At 51.4% G+C, this 20,318-nt stretch overlaps 1 protein-coding gene across 10 annotated transcripts in view; it reads right to left on the reverse strand.

The window, feature by feature from the left end:
• RBFOX3 (RNA binding fox-1 homolog 3) overlaps positions 1 to 20,318 on the reverse strand; it is a 357,239-nt gene that overhangs the window by 82,582 nt on the left and 254,339 nt on the right. For 4 of the 10 annotated variants that reach the window (XM_038371249.2, XM_038371233.2, XM_038371236.2 and 1 more), the window contains 2 exons: positions 7,110 to 7,154; positions 255 to 735 (listed from right to left, as the gene is read on the reverse strand). The exons of 3 other annotated variants lie outside the window; for them this stretch is intronic. In XM_038371249.2, coding sequence (XP_038227177.1) covers positions 255 to 272 — 18 coding nt within the window. In that variant the 5' untranslated portion in view covers positions 273 to 735; positions 7,110 to 7,154. The remainder of the gene's footprint in view (positions 1 to 254; positions 736 to 7,109; positions 7,155 to 20,318) is intronic. 3 more of the 10 variants (XM_038371245.2, XM_043496585.1, XM_043496586.1) reach the window with 1 other exon arrangement.

Genomic DNA, 20,318 nt, shown 5'->3' on the forward strand with positions numbered 1-20,318 from the left:
TGCTCGAGTTGCCCATTCTGGGAGGGGGAAGACAGCTCCCATCTCCTTGCTCCTGGGGGCCTGTCTCCAGCAGGCAGACACCTGATCCCCTCTGACTGTATGGAAGCCAGGAAGCAGAGAGATCTCTGCTGGAAGAAGAAAGCATCTCCCTGGCAGGCAGCAGAGCTCCAGAAGCTGGAAGCAAGAATGCTGTTAAACAAACCAGCCCCCAGCTCCCAGTAAAGAAAGGGGAAAATCCTGTGTTTGGTACCTACCCAGAAATACATCATCATGTCGGCAGCGGGGATGTGCAGCACCAGAGAGGAGCAATCAGGTGAGCTGGCCTAACAGCGCAATGAGAGGGTGTGGGGTTCCCCTTCCACTCCCCGTGCAGCTGGCGGAGGTGCCCCGCACTGTGCTCCCTCGCAGTCTCTCTCTCCCCGGGATTTCTCTGGGCTTTGTGCTGGTGGGTGACTTGGCAGCAGTGCCCTATCGCCTCGGGTCCCTCGCCGACACAGCGCGGTCACTCGCCACAGGCCGCCAGGCACGTCAGCGCTGGCCATCAGTGTCCATCATGCTGGTGCTCAGCTGCTCGTGGTGCGAGGATCGGAGAAAGGATTCCAACTTGGGCAGGGGAAAGGAGCGAGCCCCCAGATCCCAAGCACGAGTCACAGAGCGAGGAAGAGTGGGGGTGAGGGGAGCTGATTCGATATTAAAAATGGGGGGAGGGATCAAAAATAAATCCTCTTGGGCGTCCTTAGGAGAAAAAGGAAGAGAGAAAAAGCGAGCGAGGCTGGACCTGTTCCTCCTGAGGAGGTAGAGTACAGCTGGCTGGGAGTGCAGGGGCTGCTGGACTCAGGCTGGGAGCGTGAGGCCAATCAGAGGCGAGGAGCCAGGCTGAAGGACTGGGGGCCAAGTAGCCAGGTTTGTTGTGGGGGGCTGGATGGGCTGCCGGGGAAGGGAGGGGAACGTGTGGCGGGGAGAGCGAGAGCGTGCATGGCAGGGAGCTGGGAGAGTAGGCTCCTGCTCTGACACTCTGTGCAATGGATGTCCTGCCTCAGCATTTTTCAAGCTATCCTGTCAATAAGGGAATCGGCTGCTCTCACAATTAACCTGCGAGGTGCCAGCCAGCTCCGACTGCGCTTGCTCCCTGGCAGGAGTGATTTTTCCTTTCCTTTTCCTCTCCTGTTCCTGGGTCAGGCTCAGCCAGCATCCATGGCTGATAGCCTGAGCTAGGCCCAGCTCCTGGCTTCTCATGGGCCAGGATGGATAGTGGCTGCCCCACCTCTGGCCAAGGGAGAGAGGTCATTACAGGAGCCCCCCCGCCCTCTCGTTCTCACGGTTACGGCCTCGGTCACTTCTGCACATACCCCTTCCTCCGAGGCTGATTAGGGAGTAAAAATTCTTGGAATTATTATTATTGTCTGGATTAGGGTAGCACCTCGAGGCCCCATTGTGCTGGGCGCTGCAGACAGTGAGCGAGTCCTTATCCTGAAGCGCTCACAGTCTAACTAGACCAGACAGACATGGGGTGGGAGGCAGGAAGGAAAAGCAGGAACAGTCTTGGTAGAGCCTGATCCCGGAGACTGGGGGAACCCGAGATTAGTGAGCCTAAGGAAGGGAAGGGGCAACCCTTGAACAATGCTTTACTTTGTGATCTTAAACAGCAATAATGCCCCTGGGTGAACCAAGGGGCTGAGTTCAAAGGGCTGCCCATGGCCACAGAACCTAAGGCAGAGCTGGGAACCCATGCAAAGCAGACACCTGCCCTGGGTGTGTGCTGTGGGCAGCCCAGCCCAGTCCTGCCGCTCAGACTCCGTCACTGCACCCCGCTCGCTCATTCACCTGCCCTGGGTGTGTGCTGTGGGCAGCCCAGCCCAGCCCAGCCCAGCGGCCAGTTCTAAGTCCAGGGAATGGCTAGAGCTCAGCAACTTGGCCCCACTAGTGACTTGTGAGGGACAGGCACTGGTTAGGCTGGGGGCAGTGCAGGGGCAAAGGGATGTGCTGGCTCTGGCCAGAGGAGTGCAAACAAATGGATCTGGTGGAAGCACATCAGTTCTTCTTCGGGATGGCTCTAGGGACATTCTGACCTGCTGAGGGACCAGACAGGTGTGTAGACAAGACCCCTGTGTGGTAGCTTTTCATATTGCACAGGGCCAGGGAAGGGCAGAATCATGACATTCTAGCTCTGCTGCCAAGGGGCTATTACAATAAAATAACCATCCCATGCTGTGCTTCTACAACTCCTGCATGCTGCTCTGCCCTGACCACGCCTGCAACTCCCCCTCAAGCCTGAGATGGGGCCTGGATCCCCAGGAATGCCCTGCTGCTCCAATGAGAGGCTCTGGGGAATTACCACATGCCTGCCTGAGCCCTACTGCTGCCCTGGCAAGTTCCCTGTTTCTCCGGAGGAGCCTGGTCTTGGAGAAAAAGCCCTGCTATGGATCACGCTCCATCCCGCAGAGGAAAGTAGCAGAATCCTCAGGGTAAGATAAACAATCCCTGCATGGAGCAGGCCCTTGAGCCAAGGCGACGGGTGCAGCAGCTCTGCAGGCAGGGCAGCATGTCTGTCAGACACTAAGTCTCCCGTCCTCCAAGGGACCCACTGTGCCGTGGAGAGAGGGGACCATGCGCGCTGAGCTACTTGCAGGAGCAGGCAAATAAATAAGAGCAAGGGAAGGCGAAGGCATGCAAGGGCGGGAAGATAGTTCTGTGGGGCCCAGCTGGCGCTGACACCCCCCCCCCCAGCACATAATCACATTCAAAGCAGAGCTGGTGTGAGGCAGTTCTCCTCCAGCACAGCAATAAAAGAAAACAACACACTTAATAATTCAGCACCAGGAGAGGGTGATCAAGCAAAAGAACCACCACAGCAGGCAGTGGAAGAGAGCCCAGGTTTTCACTCATTCCTACCTTGGTGTCCAAGGCCTCCCCCACTTCCCCCCAGAGCCCTGCAAGCACAGCCCCACCCCTCACCTCGGAGAACAAGTCCCAACTGCTGCTCCCCCCCACCCCAGAAATTGAGGATGGCCTGGTGGTGAAGACCTAGGGTGAGTCAAGGGGAAACTGGGTGTAACATCCAGCTCTGCCACAGCCTCACATGGGCTCCTGGGTAAGTTCCCTCCCCGTCTGTAAGAGGGGGCCAGGAACCATTCCCTGCCACAGGGACATGAGCCTAAAGCCCTCAGTGACTGTGAGAGGGGCCATGGGACAGCCTAGAAATAAACCTTTCTCCCCTTAACAAGACTCCCCAGGTCAGAAAGGGAAGTCCATGCAGCAAAGGGAGATTTTGTGCTGTCCTGTGGGGGAGAAGAGGCTAAGAGACAGGCAGGTCACTGTTTGGCTGTGTGTTTTTTTCTTCTCCTAGTTATTCCATGGTCAGCATTACCATCAGGGATTTGACTGCCTCTACTTCCGCTTCCTCCCTTCCCGTCTAAGCTGTGTGGTGTTGAACAGGGAGGTGGCTGGCTCTCCGTTGACATTAGAAGGGATCCCTGGGTATGACCTTACGTCACTTTGGGACCCTTTGACACAAATCACCATAATAAACTTGACCACAAAACCACTGTTAGTTCCTGTTTGACAGTGTTTACCTTGCTGTTCCCAGCTCGGTTTGTGCCTTGCCTGGCCCGGGCTCTCCTGCTGCTCCCTCTGTTCGAGGCAGGGCATTATGGAGCCGTGGAATCGATGGCAATCTCCCCAACCCAGCATCCTGACTTCTCTACAGGAAGAAACAGGCCAGATGCCTTGTGCTGGGAACCTAGCACATCTCAGCAGGTATGGGCTAGACCTGTGCTTGGATGCAAGACCTCCTGGGGATGAGGTCTTGGTAATTTAATAGGTAGCACTCGTCACATGTGAGCCAGTCCTGGACCTGTATCCCACAACAGCCCCCAAGGGACACTGAGCAGCAAAATGTAGTATCGCTGGCTGAGACAGAGACCAGACCGGCACTTACTAAGAGTCACGTATTCTACAAAGGAGACCCTCTGGTGCACGCCACAATGCATGCCTATCTTTGTGGGACAAGCCTGTATAGACAGACAGGAATTGGGTATCTGAATATGCAAATATCTGAGTAAGCATCTAAATACCTGATTTGTGTGCACGATTCCATTTTTTAAAATTTTTTTTGCGACTCTTTAAAAATCTACTGCTAAATATCTCCTGGAAAGTTTTGCTAGTGTCATGGACTCTAAAGTCCCAAGCAAACACCCTGCCTTCCCTCAATTCCCTCTGCTGCATTTGTTGTTTTGAAACATTGTTGTTGCAGAAATGGCTGGTACATTCCAACCCAGAGATAGCTACATTTAAGGGATGAGGGGAGAGATTGCTGAGTATACTGCCTGCACAGTTTAGGGTCCCTTGGTACAAAGGGCATTATATCAGTGTAGATGAGTGTTACTTATAGACACAGCTGAGTTTGGTTAAGAATCCATCCAGTACGGGATATCGGACTAGGTGGGACAATCACACACAAGGTCGGTGGGTTTTAGCTACCAGCCTACAAGACCTGAAAGTTGACTTTCAAATGGGAGCTCTTTTAGAAATGCACTTCTGCAAAAGGTCCAGCCACTGAAGCCATTCCCTGAGTGACTATGCTGGAGCTCCTTATCGCATCAGGCTCTGAGCAGATTTGGGAACTGTCCTTGCAGGGCAGCGGGGGACTGATTGCTCAGGAGGCTGGGAATGGGAGTCAGGTCTCTGGTTCAGAACTGCCCCAGGCCAGGATGGCCAAACGGTGTTTGTCTCTGATGCACGTGACACTACTTGGGGTGAGCACATTCTTCCCATGGGGCAGGCATCTACTTCACAAAACTGTCACTGAGCAAAGAATGGGCTGGAGAGGCTGAGCTGTGGGGAGGTCTGGGTGCTCTGCCTGCTTGAGGGTATATAAAGGGGCCTGAACTCTTTGGGGCTGCCAGTCTGGATGTTAATGAGCTGGGGCCTTTACCCTGCCAGTTAGCACTGCCAAGCCCTTCTTCCAGTCCTGCCTTTATTAGAAATCGTGCCTGTGACTGGAGCCAACGTCCGTTCTCTTTGCCTCACTCTTGTTTCTTTTTTTGAACCTGGTTATACTTTTGGCCTTCAAAGCATCCCCTGGCAACAAGTTCCACAGGTTGACTGTGTTGTATGAAGAAATACTTTCTTATGATTGTTTTAAACCTGCTGCCTATTAATTTCATCAGTTCTTGTGTTATGTGAAGGAGTAAATAACACTTCCCTATTCACTTTCTCCACACTAGTCACGATTTTATGATCTCTATCGTATCCCCCCTTAATCATAGAATCACAGAATATCCGGGCTGGAAGGGACCTCAGGAGGTCATCTGGTCCCCCCCCTGCTCCAAGCAGGACCAATCCCCAACAAAATCAAAAAGTCACCTCTTTTCCAAACTGAACAAGTCTCAGTTTTTTAAATCTCTCCTCCTATGGAAGCTGTTCCAGACCCCTGATCATTTTTGTTGCCCTTTTCTGAACCTTTTCCAATTCCAATAGATCTTTTTTGAGATGCGCGATCACATCTGCACGCGGTTTTCAAGATGTGGGCGTACCAGGGATTTATATAGAAGCAATAGGATATTTTCTGTCTTATTATCTATCCCTTTCTTAATGATTTCCAACATTCTGTTCGCTTCTTTGGCGGCTGCTGCCCATTGAGTGGATGTTTCCAGAGAACTCTCCACGGTGACGGCAAGATCTCATTCTTGAGTGGTGACAGCTAATTCAAACCCTCCTCATTTTGTATATATAGTTGGGATATTTGCCAATATGCATTGCTTTGCATTTATCCACACTGAATTTCACTGGCATGCACCATTTTGTTGCCCAGTCACCCAGTTTAGTGAGATCCCTTGGTAACTCTTGCAGTGAGTCTGCTTTGGACTTAACTATCTTAAGTAATTTAGTATCATCTGCAGACTTTGCCAGCTCACCGTTTACCAATTTTTCCAGATCGTTTATGAATATGTTGAACAGCACTGGTCCCAATACAGATCCTTGAGGACACCACTAGCTACTTCTCTCCATTCTGAAAACTGACCACTTATTCCTACCTTTTGTTTCCTGTCTTGTAACCAGTTACTGATGCATGAAAGGACCTTCCCTCTTATCCCCTGACAGCTTACTTTGCTTAAGTGCCTTTGCTGAGGGATCTTGTCAAAGGCTTTCTGAAATTCCAAGTACACTATATCCACTGGATCACCTTTGTCCACATGCTTGTTGACCCCCTCAAAGAATTCTAATAGATTGGTGAGGCACGATTTCACTGTACAAAAGCCACGTTGACTCTTCATGTTGAACCCAAATCGTGTTCATCTATGTGTCTGATAATTCTATTCTTTACTATAGTTTCAACCAATTTGCCTAGTACTGAAGTTAGCTGACTGGCCTGTAATTGCCAGATCACCCCTGGAGCCTTTTTTAACAATTAGCATCACATTAGCTATCTGCCCTCACCTAGTACAGAAGCTGATTTAAATGATAGATTACAAACCACTGGGTACAGAAAGCAGGGGCCTCCCTGAAAAGCGGAAGTTGCCCCAGCACTGAGCTTGATATACGATACCCCCACTTCCCCAGCACTCTCAACAAATCCCCGCACAGCTCACTCTTGATAGCTGTATACAGCACAAAGAGTCAGCAATGTCAGCACACACAAAGCAACTCATGGGCACAACATCCCTAATCCATGCCAGCTGCCAAGCCTACTCTCCAGAGATCCATCCCCCAGTTAGCTCCCTATACTGGCATGCACCATTCCAGAAAGTCTCAGCCTCCTGCCACTGGTTGGAGTCATGAAAAGCTACTTGTCTACATCCAGCAGCAGTGGGAGACAAAAGGGAACCAAGCAGGCCATCCACCTCCCTTTCTCCAGCTAGCAGATCCCCAGTCCACATGTGTGATCCAGCTGCTTAACCCATCACCTGTGGAGCAACAGGGTGGATTGTGCCAGTGAGGCAGAGACACAGCAGCTGGTATCAGCCCAGCACAGCTGGCATGGAGATCAGAGTGCACTGGCACATGCTGCACAGATGAGTAAATGGGGACCCCAGACATAGCTGCCGGAGACACAAAAAACACATTCTTATCTCTCAATGTCTATTCAGAAAAGGAAAGTGTCTTTGTACCTTTTATTCAGCAAAGTTTCCCCTGTGGTGCGCACACTGGACTCTCTAAGAAAAGAAAAGAAAGAAAGAAGAAGAATTAAAATCAATGATCATTATCGCTAACTTGCTTATAGTCAATGCCATTTGCTCATTGACTGGCAAAATTTTTGAATACGAAGTATTATCTCCCTAGGAGTTCCGGGAAACCTGCCCTGGTTAAAAGCTTGCTGCTCTCCACGTTTCAAAGAAGGATGAACAAGACATTTTAGTTCTTTCTAAAGAACACCAAGGAACCAGCAGTCAGGCTGCTCAGGTTCATTCCTGGGCGGACTGAAGTCCATGCTACACAGGCACATTCCATGTCATATATTTCACTACCAGAAGCAGCATCTTCTAGATCTAGTTTTTGGTGGATTTTCGCACTCAAACAGTGAAGGGCTGAAAGGACTATGTGGAGCCACACATGATACAGGTTGGTGCTGCACATCTCCCATGTGTCAACGCACTTCCAGAGTGGTTTGTGAGACCAGGGCCCCCAGTCTATGTTACCAATACACCTCAATCCTGACTTGCAGCACCTGCACCTACCATGCTCTATTCTGGCCTTCCCATAGCTCTGCAAGTGCACTTCAGTCTCTACCCGCAGCCCTGTCTCTCCCCATACTAGTTCTGTACAGTACTTTCTGTTGTTTTAAAAGTTAAAAGATGTGCATAAGAATGGCCCTACTGGGTCAGACGAATGGTCCATTAGCCAGTATCCCATCTTCTGACAGTGGCCAATGCCAGGTGCCCCAGAGGGAATGAACAGAACAGGGAATCATCAAGTGATCCATCCCCTGTCACCCATTCCCAGCTTCTGGCAAACAGAGGCTAAGGACACTATCCCTGCCCATCCTGGCTTATAGCTATTGGACCATGAATTTATCTAGTTCTTTTTTGAACCCTGTTATAGTCTTGGCCCTCAAAATATCCTCTGGCAAGGAGTTCCACAGGTTGACTGTGTGTTGTTGAAGAAAGACTTCCTTTTGTTTGTTTTAAACCTGTAGCCTGTTAATTTAATGTGGTGACCCCTAGTTCTTGTGTTATGAGAAGGAGTAAATAACACTTCCTTATTTACTTTCTCCACACCGGTCTACCATATCCCCCCCTTAGTCATCTCTTTTCCAAGCTGAAAACTCCCAGTCTTATTAATCTCTACTCATACAACAGCCGTTCCATACCCCTAATAATTTTTGTTGCCCTTTTCTGAACCTTTTCCAATTCCAATATATCTTTTTTGAGATGGGGCGACCACATCTGCACACAGTATTCAAGATGTGGGCATACCATGGATTTATATAGAAGCAATAAGATAGTTTCTATCTTATTATCAATCCCTTTCTTAATGATTCCCAACCTTCTTAGCTTTTTTGATTGCATAAGAAAAGTGGGGAGAGAACATGGTCCAGAGGGGAGGAATGTATGGCCTGCTGCTTCTGGTCCATCACTGAAATATAATTACAGAATGTAGCCCTTCTGCAGCACTGCCAATGCCCCTCAGCCTGGACCCACAGCATCCCCGGTACTCCACTGGTCTGTACTGGTTCCCAACACACCTCTGCCAATGCCTTTCAGCCTGGACCCACAGCACCCCTGGGTACTCCACTGGCCTGTTCTGGGTCCCAACACACCTCTGCCAATGCCCCTCAGGCCAGATCCACAGCACCCCCTGGTACTCCACTGATCTATACGGGTCCCAACACAGCTCTGCCAATGCCCCTCAGTCCCATCCCCACCCAAATCATGAGATTTTAAAAATAAAAAAGGTGGGGTCTTTCTGTGCTTTCTGGCTTTTGAGCCCTTAGGGGTCACATTTGGAGCTTGCTAGAAAACCAAAGCTGCAGTTCTCACATAAACACCTGAATCCAGAAGCGGGAGCTTTGAGAAGAATACCTACATTGTGAGACTTGCAATACAATCACAATCACATGGCACTTCAAGCTACAGAGAGAGGAAGGCCTGCAAGCAGGGAGAGGAGGCCAGAGGAGAAAGGAACTGGATTCAGGTGGGTGCATGCCTGACAGCTGCCATCTTGCTGAACATCGAGGACTGAACTGGCGACCCGCAGAGCAGAAACCATGGCTTGAGAAAGGATACAGGTTCACTAGCCAGTGACCATAGGAGACTCCCATCCTCTATGAGTTGGGTACAGAGGGTGCCACATGACACTGGCCAGTGAGTTACACATGCAGAGCCAAGGGCTGAAACACTGTGCTTGCTTACACTGGGATCACTGCAGGACTTCCTGCTGCCCCAGGGATGACTACTTAGATCCACTCAAGAACTTTGGCCCCACCGATGCTGCAATTGTGCATACGCCCTGTACAAAGCATGTGGAGGGCTCCCCTGTTGTGCTGGAGGAATGGAAGTGATTCCCAGGCACTTCTGTTAGCAAACAGGGCTTTCAGCCGCGCAGCAGGATAATCAATTATGGTAATTCCTGCCTCAATGAATCAGATTCATGGAGGAACACAGCTCATTAGGCTGGGGAGGACTTCCATTAGCACTCTTAGGATAAAAACCCTCCGGATAGCTCTAACCCAGCCAGACACATTCACCAGCCTGAAACGGCTTCCTCTTCCCCAGCCTGGCCTGCCAGTAACATGACAAACTCAGGAAAGCCACGTGGGCAAAGCATGTTTTCCAGAAACTATTATTCCCAGTGGGGACAAGATAATCCCCTACTCCGCAGGGCCTCACGCATGGGACTTGGCTGTTGAGCCCCTTCGAGCTGCTGTGTCACTGAAATCTCAAAGCTCCCATTGACCTCCTGATCCAGCCCATTCTTACTATGCTCCTCCAAACTCCTTCCTGCTTCTCTGAGCTCACAGACACCTTCTGCAGGTTGTGCCCAGTTTCACCAGTAAGCTGGTCACCGGAGACCACTGGAACAGGGGTGAAGAGAAACCTCCAGTCCGTGGCCATCATCCTGAGAGCTGGGGCTTGGATTCGCTGGGCACTCAGATAGTGTTTGAAGATGAATCATTGAAAGCTGCTTGTTCTCCTGTGGGAAGTGCAGTGATGGGTAAAATCTCTTTTCCCAAACAAATCTCCCAAGGAAGAAGCCAGCTGAGTCTGCGCCTGCTCAGAACCCCACACAACCAGACCTGATACCACGGGGCTCAGGAAACAGTGGACGGGCAGGCAACTCACCGGGGGGACTGGGTCAGCCTGAGAGACTGTGACCTGCCACCACTGCAGCATCTGCTGGGGCAGGAGCAGGAAGGCCAAGGCACAGCATTAACTCCGGGCAAAGAGCGGCCCACAGGAGATGCGAGTGCTGCTTTGCAGTTCAAAGCTGCTGCCCAAGAGCTGCTCTCTGTGCTTACTACCAATGTAAATGGGCCCCCTCAATCTGCTGCAGGGAGGCAATTAAAGGTGACAGGCACAGCCAGACTTCCAGCAGTGTGGCACATCCCCACTTCCAACCCAGTCGGGTTCTACACTCTCTCTGGGAGAAGGGGAGTCTCTCCTCTCACTCCCCTGAAATAACAGCCAGTGATGGAAGATGCCAGGCTGCAGCAGTGAGGTTTTGGGCTGCCCACCTCAGGGCACACTCCAACCTCACTCCCTTGCAGACGTGCCCAGGAGATCTCACCCCAGGCATGCTCTGGGAAGCAGTGTGTACAGGGGATGTGCTCAGGGCAGGAGTGAATTCTGCAAGCCTCAATGGATCCTGAGAGTCCCAGGGGGACAAAAAGAACCATGGAGGTTTATGCAATTGAGGAGGGAGACAGCTAGTTTTGAGCAGCTGCATTAGCGCCAGCTTGGGCTGCCTGTCCAGGTGCTACGGGGTGACAGGAGCTTGCTTTGGGCCTTTACCTGAACATGAAATGATCCTTGGGAGGCTCAGAAATAGTGAGCAGCTCATTATGAACTCAGAAGAGTCAGTCCTGGTGACACTGGTTAAAACACCTCCCCCTGGCAGAGCCATGGAAACTACCCTCTGAGCTCCATGCAGGGGGGAGGCAGATGGGAGCTCTCTGGGCATCTCCCTAGGACTGCCCAACATGTGTGCAGCCTGACAGAGGTGGAACCTCCCCCGTGGTAGTATGGGGTGACCCTGCTGGCTCCTCACTGGGGGAAGGCTCCCATTCAGCCTTGCTGGGAAATTTACCAGCAGTGTGCTAAGTGATGTTTTAAAGCCACCCCCCCCAAAATCCTAAATTAATTTTGCTTTTAATTAAATTCATTAGCAGAGAGTATCTGGCTAAGGAAAAATAATAACTTGACCCTCCCCGCAGCAAACCTCTCTATTTATATCCTCTCTCTCTCTATATATAAGCAGTGGCGAATATTTCTTTATGGGCCATTAAAGTTTTAATGTTTAATTTATAACTGCGTTCTCTGGCGGGCGGGATGGCCAGGCATAATGTCAACACTTTTAATTAAATGAGAAGGTTTTTTTTTTTAAACAAAGAAAGATAAAAAAGCCACATTCCCAGCAGCTAATCAAGGTGGTAGAGGCTCAGCAAGTACAGGGTGCTGGCAGAGGAGCGGGCAGACCTTTGCTTCAGCTGAGCTGGCAGACTGGCACTGCCCAAGGTGTGTGAGAAAGCAGAAGGCTGCCAGGGGGAGAGAACTCACTTGCTTCCTTCACCCACAGGCATTGAAATTCCCTCTGCCCCTGCTTCTGAACAGGGAGACTCGTCCTTGCCAGAGGGCCCAGCAAGATGAGTCAGGGTTTACTGAGTGCCCTGCACCAAGATTTCTCCTTCTGAGTGTCAGTCCTAGAAAGGCAGAAATGCAAGCTGCTTTACCCTAGGCTTGTTCCCTGAGGATCATGGTGAAGGCCACTATTCAGAACCCATCAGCAGGCCTCCCCAAGTCCCTGACTTGCACTGCTTAATGAAAAAGTTTAGCCTGTGCCTCCCAAAAATCCCAGCCAAGCTTGGGACAAACCCCACAAGTGCCTCAAGAAGCCGCAAGTTTGTTCATCCCTCCCACTGCTCAGAGTTCCTTACTATTCCTGGGGGAATTCTGTGCCACTGCACGATGCAGAATTTTGCAGAAATTAATGTGCACGCAAAATTTCCTTTGCCCCACAGAAATAGGCTGCACTGCTGCTGGCCGTCACTAGGGGCCACTGGACCTGGCAGAGCCCAGCTCCCACACAGAAGACACTGCTGGGGGGAGGGAGGGAACCGGGGGGAGCCTGGCAGCCGCAATTCCCAGCACACTCCGCGGGACGGAGACGGAAACTCCTTGCAAGCCTGGGACCCAGCATCCGGCTGTTTCTCCCTCTGCATCCCTGGGCTCTGTGGGGGAGGGGGGTTGGTGTCTGGGCTGGGGGGCCACAGCTGGGCTCTTGGGAAGGGGGTGTGGGTATCTGGGCTGGGGTGGGGCACAGCTGGGCTCTGTGGGGGGGGAGGAAGTGTTGTGGATTTCTGTCCCCCTGGCTGGGCTTGGTGGGGGGGAGGGGAAAGGGGTAGAGAAACAGGAGCTGGGTTGTCATAGGGGTTTCTTTAACTCTCTACTCCTGAGGGAATGTGTGTGTGTGTCTGTATTGTTACAGACGTACTAGCTGATCGGTATTTGAAATAAATTACCAAAATAATTGAAACTGGCATGATTATGTAGTTATAATTATGATTATGAAACTTGCCGAATTTGTAATTTTTTGGTGCCGAATGCCCCCAGGAGTATCCCTACACAGTCTGCTTGGAAAATGGCCACTGCTCTGGCCATCACTGCAGAGGGGCCTTCAGCTGTAGCCTCGCTAGCCAGGACCATAACAGAGCTCACCAAGTAAGAAGGGCCAGGTCCCTATTTGGATGGGATGCCCCCTAAGGAACTCCAGGGTGGGGCAGGAAATGTGGACTCAACAGTAATGCTCTTCCTTAATAGTCCTTACAGAGCCCAGGTCCCAGCCTGGTGCCAGGGCACACTGACGTGCTTAAGGTGCCATCTATCAGATCAGCTATAAAGCCTATGGCATTCAAACTCAAGAGTTGTGGATGTTAAACCCAGTGTCCCAGCTAAATTCCAACTCGGGTAATTGCTACGCGTCCTGCTACCTACTGTCTCCCTGGCATTTCAGTTGGTTACTGTATCCTTCTCTTTTTGTCCTAAGATGATGTGTAGTGCTGCTATGGGCTTTTAAGCCGCTGCTCCCTTTCCCCTTGGAAGTGGCTGCACTTCGGCGGTGGAAGATGTGATTGCCAAATGTACTGTCTGTAAAATAGGTTAGGAAATTGGTGTGGGATCCGCTTGTACCGCAGGGTCAATAATGATGTGAAACTGACATTGAGTGCACATGTTTCTAGTTCATAGACCTGATGTTCCAACATCACACCAAGGCAATGCTCTCTGCCCCTGGAGCTGCACTTGGACTGTGTCTTCGAATTATTTATTACAGCAACTCTAAGACCCCACCCTGGTGAGGGCACCATAATGGGCCCTGCCCAGAGAGTAGCAAAAGCAGTCTTGCCTTCTTACCTCTTCCCAGAGGTGACCCCTCAGTTCTGTTTGGGAACAGAACGGAAGAGAGGAGAAAGGTGGTTCCCATTCATGGGGTATTTTATCTCCTGGCAGAGGTTAAATCTCTGTACAAAGAAGTGGGAAAGAGATGAGTCAGTTGCGGGGCGGAAGGGGGGGTGCGATTCAGCCATAAGCACTTGGCTTAGCAAGGCTGGTTTAGCGCCTCATACGCCCGCAGCTGTGCTTTTCCCTCAGAGCTGACACTTTCAGCAGCTGACATCAGGTTGGTGACCCCATCTTCCCTGTCTCCACACACGTGAGATAGGGAAGCGGGGTGGGATGGTGGTAACTGGCCAAACACCATACATTGAGCCAATGAGACCAGGGGCTTGACCCTAGACCCTGACCGTCCAGTTTAGAGGACTATATAGAGCTAGCAGAGTCATAGCCATCTCCTCTCCCATCCTGCCAGGCATCAAGGCAACATCAGTGACCCATGCCAGCATGTAGTCTGTTTCCTCCTTGGAAACTCATCTTTCAGAGGGCAGCAACTCTGCCATCACTGCTGGCACTCCAGGAATCAGCTGGCAGAAGGTACCGCCCAGCACTGCAGTCATCCAATCCCCATCATTCCTAGGGGAGTCTGCTCCGCGACATGCCAGAGGACTGTGATAGGAGTGCTCCTGACCTTGCTTCTCAACCCAGCATCTCCCACAAGGCAGTGCAGAGCTCTCCCCACAGCCCGGTCACACCTCAGCCATCTGTGCTGCCCAGACCTATAGCTTTGTGTCATAGCTCTGTCCTGTTGTGCAGGAGGGACGCCCCCTCAGGCACCCCAGGCCTGCATTCCCATAAACAGGGCTCTCATTTCTAACATGGAGCCACTTTAATTACAAACCCCCAAAACAAGCAGGAAATATTTAAAAAATGTAAAAACCACATACAAAGCAAGTTTGCTTGAGCCGGCCATTGCTTCTGTGAGCCAGGGAACAGAGTGGTGATGGCACCGTGCCGCTCACTAAAAGCATGAGTGTCACTAAATCAATAATTCATTTACTTTAATGAGATAAGTACTTTGAAAACTAATTGCAAACCTGCTCCATTTACTCCAAACCGTTATAGCCCTTAATGTAAATGGCAGAAGTGCTGCTGGAGAAAGGGGAAAGGTTTTAGGCGGAAGATAGTGTGTCATCTTTCTCCCTTCGAAGAAAGAGAAACATCAGCCATAAACAAGAACAAAGGAAGCCTAAGTAACCAGCTCCGTCAATCAAGGAACGTGTTATGCCACATGCTTGTACAATACCTTGCACATGCCCCACCCCACCCAGGAACGCATCACCACATCTCGGAGAAAAAACGATGAGCACCAAAGGATATGTAATGTGGTAGAAACACCCCACCAAGAAATACCTATCAACGGGAGTGCATCAAACCACCATTGGAAATGGATGAGGATTGTAAGTGCTACACAACAGAGCCAGGCACCTGGGAGTGCCTGAGAGAACTGGCATCCGATGAAGTGAGCCGTAGCTCACGAAAGCTTATGCTCAAATAAATTTGTTAGTTTCTAAGGTGCCACAAGTACTCCTTTTCTTTTTGAGAGAACTACAGTACATTACATGAGGGAAGGCAGAGCCATTGGATTTGCTGTATGAATCTGCTTCAGAATACTTTGTACAATGCACAAGCAGATAGAGATTCATAACAGGGACAGAAACTAAAAGCAGGAAATGCACAGAAATAAAGGGATCTACAACAGGAATTTGCAGATGCTCAAAGTATATCCTATGCAAATGACTGAGGGCCAGAAGATAAACTCTGCATCAGAAAAGACTGGCAAGAGGTCCAGTCAGGTGCCATGGGAACGGACTGCTGTAAGTTAACTGGGACCCAGGCCAGAACTAGCTCTGTGTATAATTAGCAGAGCGGATGGGCCACCAGACAGGAATCCAGCGAAAGAGAAACCAAACTTGCCGTGATAACCTGAGCTACAGCATAGGACTTCTTCCCTAGCCCTTTGCCGCTGCATTGGCCAGAATAATAAAAACAGCTCACAGTTCTATCACGCCTTTTGTTAAAAGAACCACACCATGCTGTGCCTTTTGTCTTATCACCAGTTCTCACTGATGTGGCACTGGCTGCATTTTACATCATTTAATGGAAGGCAAAACAGTCTGCCCCCTCAAAAAAAGAGAATACCCGCAGGGATCTCTGCACTGACAACAGAATGCAGCTACCTCTCGTGTGTGGGATGCGGCAGCTGGCTGACAGGACTAATAGCTCATTGCACTAAGCGAGGAGCTAGAAGAGCCCAAAGTGAAGAATCCCATGCTCAGCTGGCGCTGCAGCTGGATTTGTAGAAAGAACATACGCAGCCAGATTGTACTCTGGTCAGGACCAGGGGTTTAAAAACCCTGCCTCTTGCGAAAAGCCCCGCGGGATCTTTAAAGACCGCAGATGGTCACTACTTTGGTTTTGACCTCATTCAAAAAAATGACACCAGCAGCAGCAGAGCATCCCCTAGCACAGTGGTGGGCAAATTACGGCCCGTGGGCCGAATCCGGCCTGACAGCCGTTTTAATTTGGCCTTCGAGCTCCTACTGGGGAATGGGCTCTGGGGCTTCCCCTACTCCGACACTGTAGCCAGGGAGCAGGGTCTAGGGGCAGCCAGAGTCCTCTTCTCTGCATGTTGCCCCTCGCCCCAAGCGCTGCCCCTGCAGCTCCCGGGAACCACAGCCAATGGGAGCTGCAGGGGCGGTGCCTGCCAATGGGGCAACGTGCAGCGCCTCCTGGCCACACCACCACATAGGAGCTGGAGAAGAGACATGCTGCTGCCTATGGGAGACACTTGAGGTAAGTGCCACCCAGAGCCTGCACCTCTGAGCCTCTCCCCACACCCCAACCCCCTGCCCCAGCCCTGATCCTTCTCTTGCCCTCCAAACCCCTCAGTCCCAGACCAGAGCACCCCCCTGCACCCCAAACTCCTCATCCCCAGTCCCACCCCAGAGCCCGCATCCCCAGCCGGAGCCCTCACCCCCTCCCGAACTCCAACCCCTATTTTGTGAGCATTCATGACCCTCCATACAATTTCTATTCCCAGATGTGGCCCTCAGTTCAAAAAGTTTGCCCACCCCTGCCCTAGCACTAGAGTGACAAATGAGTTCAGGACCAAGTCAGAAGGAGATGGGCCCATTACCAGTCTGCCAGCACCACAGCCTGCAGCAGCCAGAGGTCTCCACCCAAGTCCTGCTGAGATCTGATGGGTGCACAGCCCCGAGCTTGTCTGCTTCCACATGTCACAGGGGAGTTGGGGAGCTGGTGGGCAGGGATGCTAGTTAACTAACAACTTTCAAAGGCAGAGGTGTGCACAGGGCAGGAAGGCGCTTCATCCCAGACCCTGGGGATGTTTCCAAAAAGGAGCTAGTAACTCTCAGTAGTGATGCTGACAGTCTTCCTGAGTGAGAGCGTGGCCATTAAGCCCTTTTCCTTTTCGCTTGCTGGACCAAATGGCAGGCCATAAAAAGAGAAAATGTTCCAAGTCCACCAGGACCAGTCCAGGGTGACTCCACCTGCTCAGCAATTTGCTTCCAAACCCTTTCCAGTGCTCCACTCCACTCTGGCACAGGGAAGACATTCTGGAAATGGTGTATAAGGCCCCTTGGACAGCCCTTCCCTGGGGCCTTATCGCTCACTAGCATGGCCCAAAATCCCATTGGCCATGAAGTCTCCCGCTCACATTCCAAGCGACAGCCTTCCCCGTCCTGTGCTCTGAAGCAGCTGAACAAACCGCTTGAGATTCCTTGATATCAGCTGAGGAGCATGCTGGACACTTTGCAGCTATGCTAGTGGCCTGAGCAGAGCCAGCAGGCTGCGAACAGCTGGGCCAGCCTTTGCTCCAGGATGGAGACAGAAGGTGACATGGACTCTGCCTGCAGCACAGATCCACATGAGAGGGAGGAGCTAAGGGAATTTTGCTATGGCATAGCCAGGCTGGCTTTTCACAGCTCCAGACTTGTGGAGAGAAAGGCGGGCTTGGGGCGGAGCAGGAGCAGGAGCAGGGGCCATGGGGAAGAGCCGAAGCAGGGGATGGAGCAGCATACAGCTGCGCAGGGCACCAGGAAATTTCGTGCCCCAAATTTCCTGGGGCCCTATGCAGCTGCGTACTTTGTGTATGGGTAGGGACGGCCTTGCCTGGGAGGCATGTCAATCCTGACCTGCAACTTGCCTGCTATTCCAGTCCTGGGGCCCAGACAGCTTTGGTGATGGCCCTCAATCCTGAGCCACAGCGACCCCTCTTATATTTCCGTGTTGGGCCCCACTTCCCTTCCCATCTCTGGGGATGCACCCTGGGTCTCTTGAGCTGTCAATTATGCCTCTGTGGCAGTTCCAGGACATACATGCAGGAGGCTTGAGCTGTGATCCTAACACAGGTGCCCTGAAGTGAGCGGATAGTGCCCTTGTCCACTGATACTGACTGGGCACTGCATAAACAGAGCAACAGAGGCCCTGGCCCAAGGAACTCTCAGTCCAATAAAGCCAGGACTCAACAGGTGAGCAGGCACAACGAACAGGAGGGACGTGACAGGCAGGCTTGAGGACAGTAATTGGGGGGATGCAGCCACTAGGTGGTTGGAGGGGTCTGACTCAGCCCTTTTTATAAGCTATAGTTGTTTGAACCCTTTCCAATTGCTCTTTAACCCTAACATTTGCCCAATTCATTTAACATCTTCCTAGTCCCAAATTTTCAGCAAAAATAATTAGAAATAGATGTTTTTAAAATCCTGCCCATTTCCCTTTTTAAAGGATCTACTGTGGATCCTCAGTTGTTCCCTGTCCAGGCCAGAAACGACCTCGGAGACACCCCGCTTGGTGCGACTTGGGAGAGAACATAAAGACTCCTGCAAAGATGACTTCCTGGATCACCTGCGTGTGTGACCTCCCAAGTGCCACAGACCTCACTGCTGCCAAGGAGAGCGATTGCTTGACAGGTAGCAAGGGGGCTGCCCTGGTCCTGGAGGAACTCTAGATCCACCTGAACTCAGAGCAGGGAATGGTTCATGCCAGTAAAGGAAGACAGAAAGGGGAAAAAACAGCAAGAGCAAAAGCTTCCAGCCTGACCAACCTGCTCTGAGGGCAGGGGTACCAGAAAAGCTGCTGTGACAGCCAGCCAGGGGAGAGAGAAGCGGGGGGAGGGGAAACATCGTTCTTTGGATGGACACACTTCTTCAGCCCCTTCGAAAGCTTGGCTGCTTTTGGAGCGAGCCCACCAGAGAACCCTCCGTGCGAGCTGGTTCTCTAAGGGAATCAGCCAGAGACCCTCCTGGAGTCCCATTTTCCTCAGGATGGGAGAGGTACCTGGCTCCAGCAGTGCCGCTGGCCAACTACCGGGGACAGAGGGGAGAAGGCCACGTCATTAGACCCTTCAACACAAGGGGCTTTTCTTTAGCTTTGCCAGGGGAAAAGGAAACTGAAGGGCTGTTTTACTGATGAGAGTGCTGGCTCTCTCAGCACACAACTCGTCCTCTATGGCAGGTTTCAGAGTAGCAGCCGTGTTAGTCTGTATTCGCAAAAAGAAAAGGAGGACTTGTGGCACCTTAGAGACTAACAAATTTATTTGAGCATAAGCTTTCGTGAGCTACAGCTCACTTCATCGGATGCATTTGGAAGTGAGCTGTAGCTCACGAAAGCTTATGCTCAAATAAATTTGTTAGTCTCTAAGGTGCCACAAGTCCTCCTTTTCTTTTTGCGTCCTCTATGGCTATCAGCAGAGAAGGAGGGATACCAAGTAGCAAACCCTGAGAGCTCTGTGGGGCTCTGCAAAGCCACAGCCGTCTCACTCCTGTGAGGGTCACATGAATATCCCGCAATCCCTAGAAAGCTCTGACAGAGACACATGCGTCCTAGGACTTGGGGGGTTGTGTGGGGGAGAGGGGGACAGTCCCAAGAAGCCCTCTCCTGGGGAGCAGCATGGACAGAGGACCAGGAAAAATGGAGTGAGCTGGCCTGCCCGCAAGTTCTCCAGCATGCAGGGAGCCAAATCTGATGGGTGTGTTCGTGCAGACCCACTGAACGCAGTCAAAATCCACCACAATCTGTGGAGGATGCCTCCTGCAGGTGAAGGGGCTAGGCAGACGGCAGCACACATCATGCTGCCCTGAGCACTTGCACTCGGCCATCAAGCACCCTTGCATCCACGTGTGCTGCATGCTGCCACGTCTATATTCTGACCCCTAAGGTACAGAGGCTGCCTAGTGCAGGCTGTGGTGCTCTGTCATGTGTCATATGACTGACCCACATGCAGGTGCATGTAGACTGTTGTGGGCTACTACTGCCAGCCTTCCTAGATCGGGTGGGAAGGCAAGGCCATAGCCCCAGCCTTCAGTCCCATGCCCACAGGGGAGCATATGCTGTACCCTCTATCATTTCTGGGAGGCACTGTTCATCCCTGAGATCAACAGCCCCCAGCACACCTGCTAGGACAGCATGGCTCTCCACTGCTCCCAACACAGAGCCCTGCCAATGGCCACGAGTTAGCTCCATGTCTTCCCCAAGCTCAGTGACACTCGGACCTCAGTGATTCAGGAGCCAAACTACAAAACCACATTACCCAAAAGAACCAGAGGAGTGTGAATTCATTGCTTCATTTACCATAGAGCTGTGTTATCACATAACTAGTTAGATTTTCTATTATATCTATTATTCTCACAGCAAAATGACTGACCAAGCATTATTATTTTATCATTTACAATTGGTTAACAGCATAGTAGAAGA

The sequence above is a fragment of the Dermochelys coriacea genome, chromosome 14 (genome assembly GCF_009764565.3).
Source record: "Dermochelys coriacea isolate rDerCor1 chromosome 14, rDerCor1.pri.v4, whole genome shotgun sequence".
Lineage (NCBI taxonomy): Eukaryota > Metazoa > Chordata > Testudines > Dermochelyidae > Dermochelys > Dermochelys coriacea.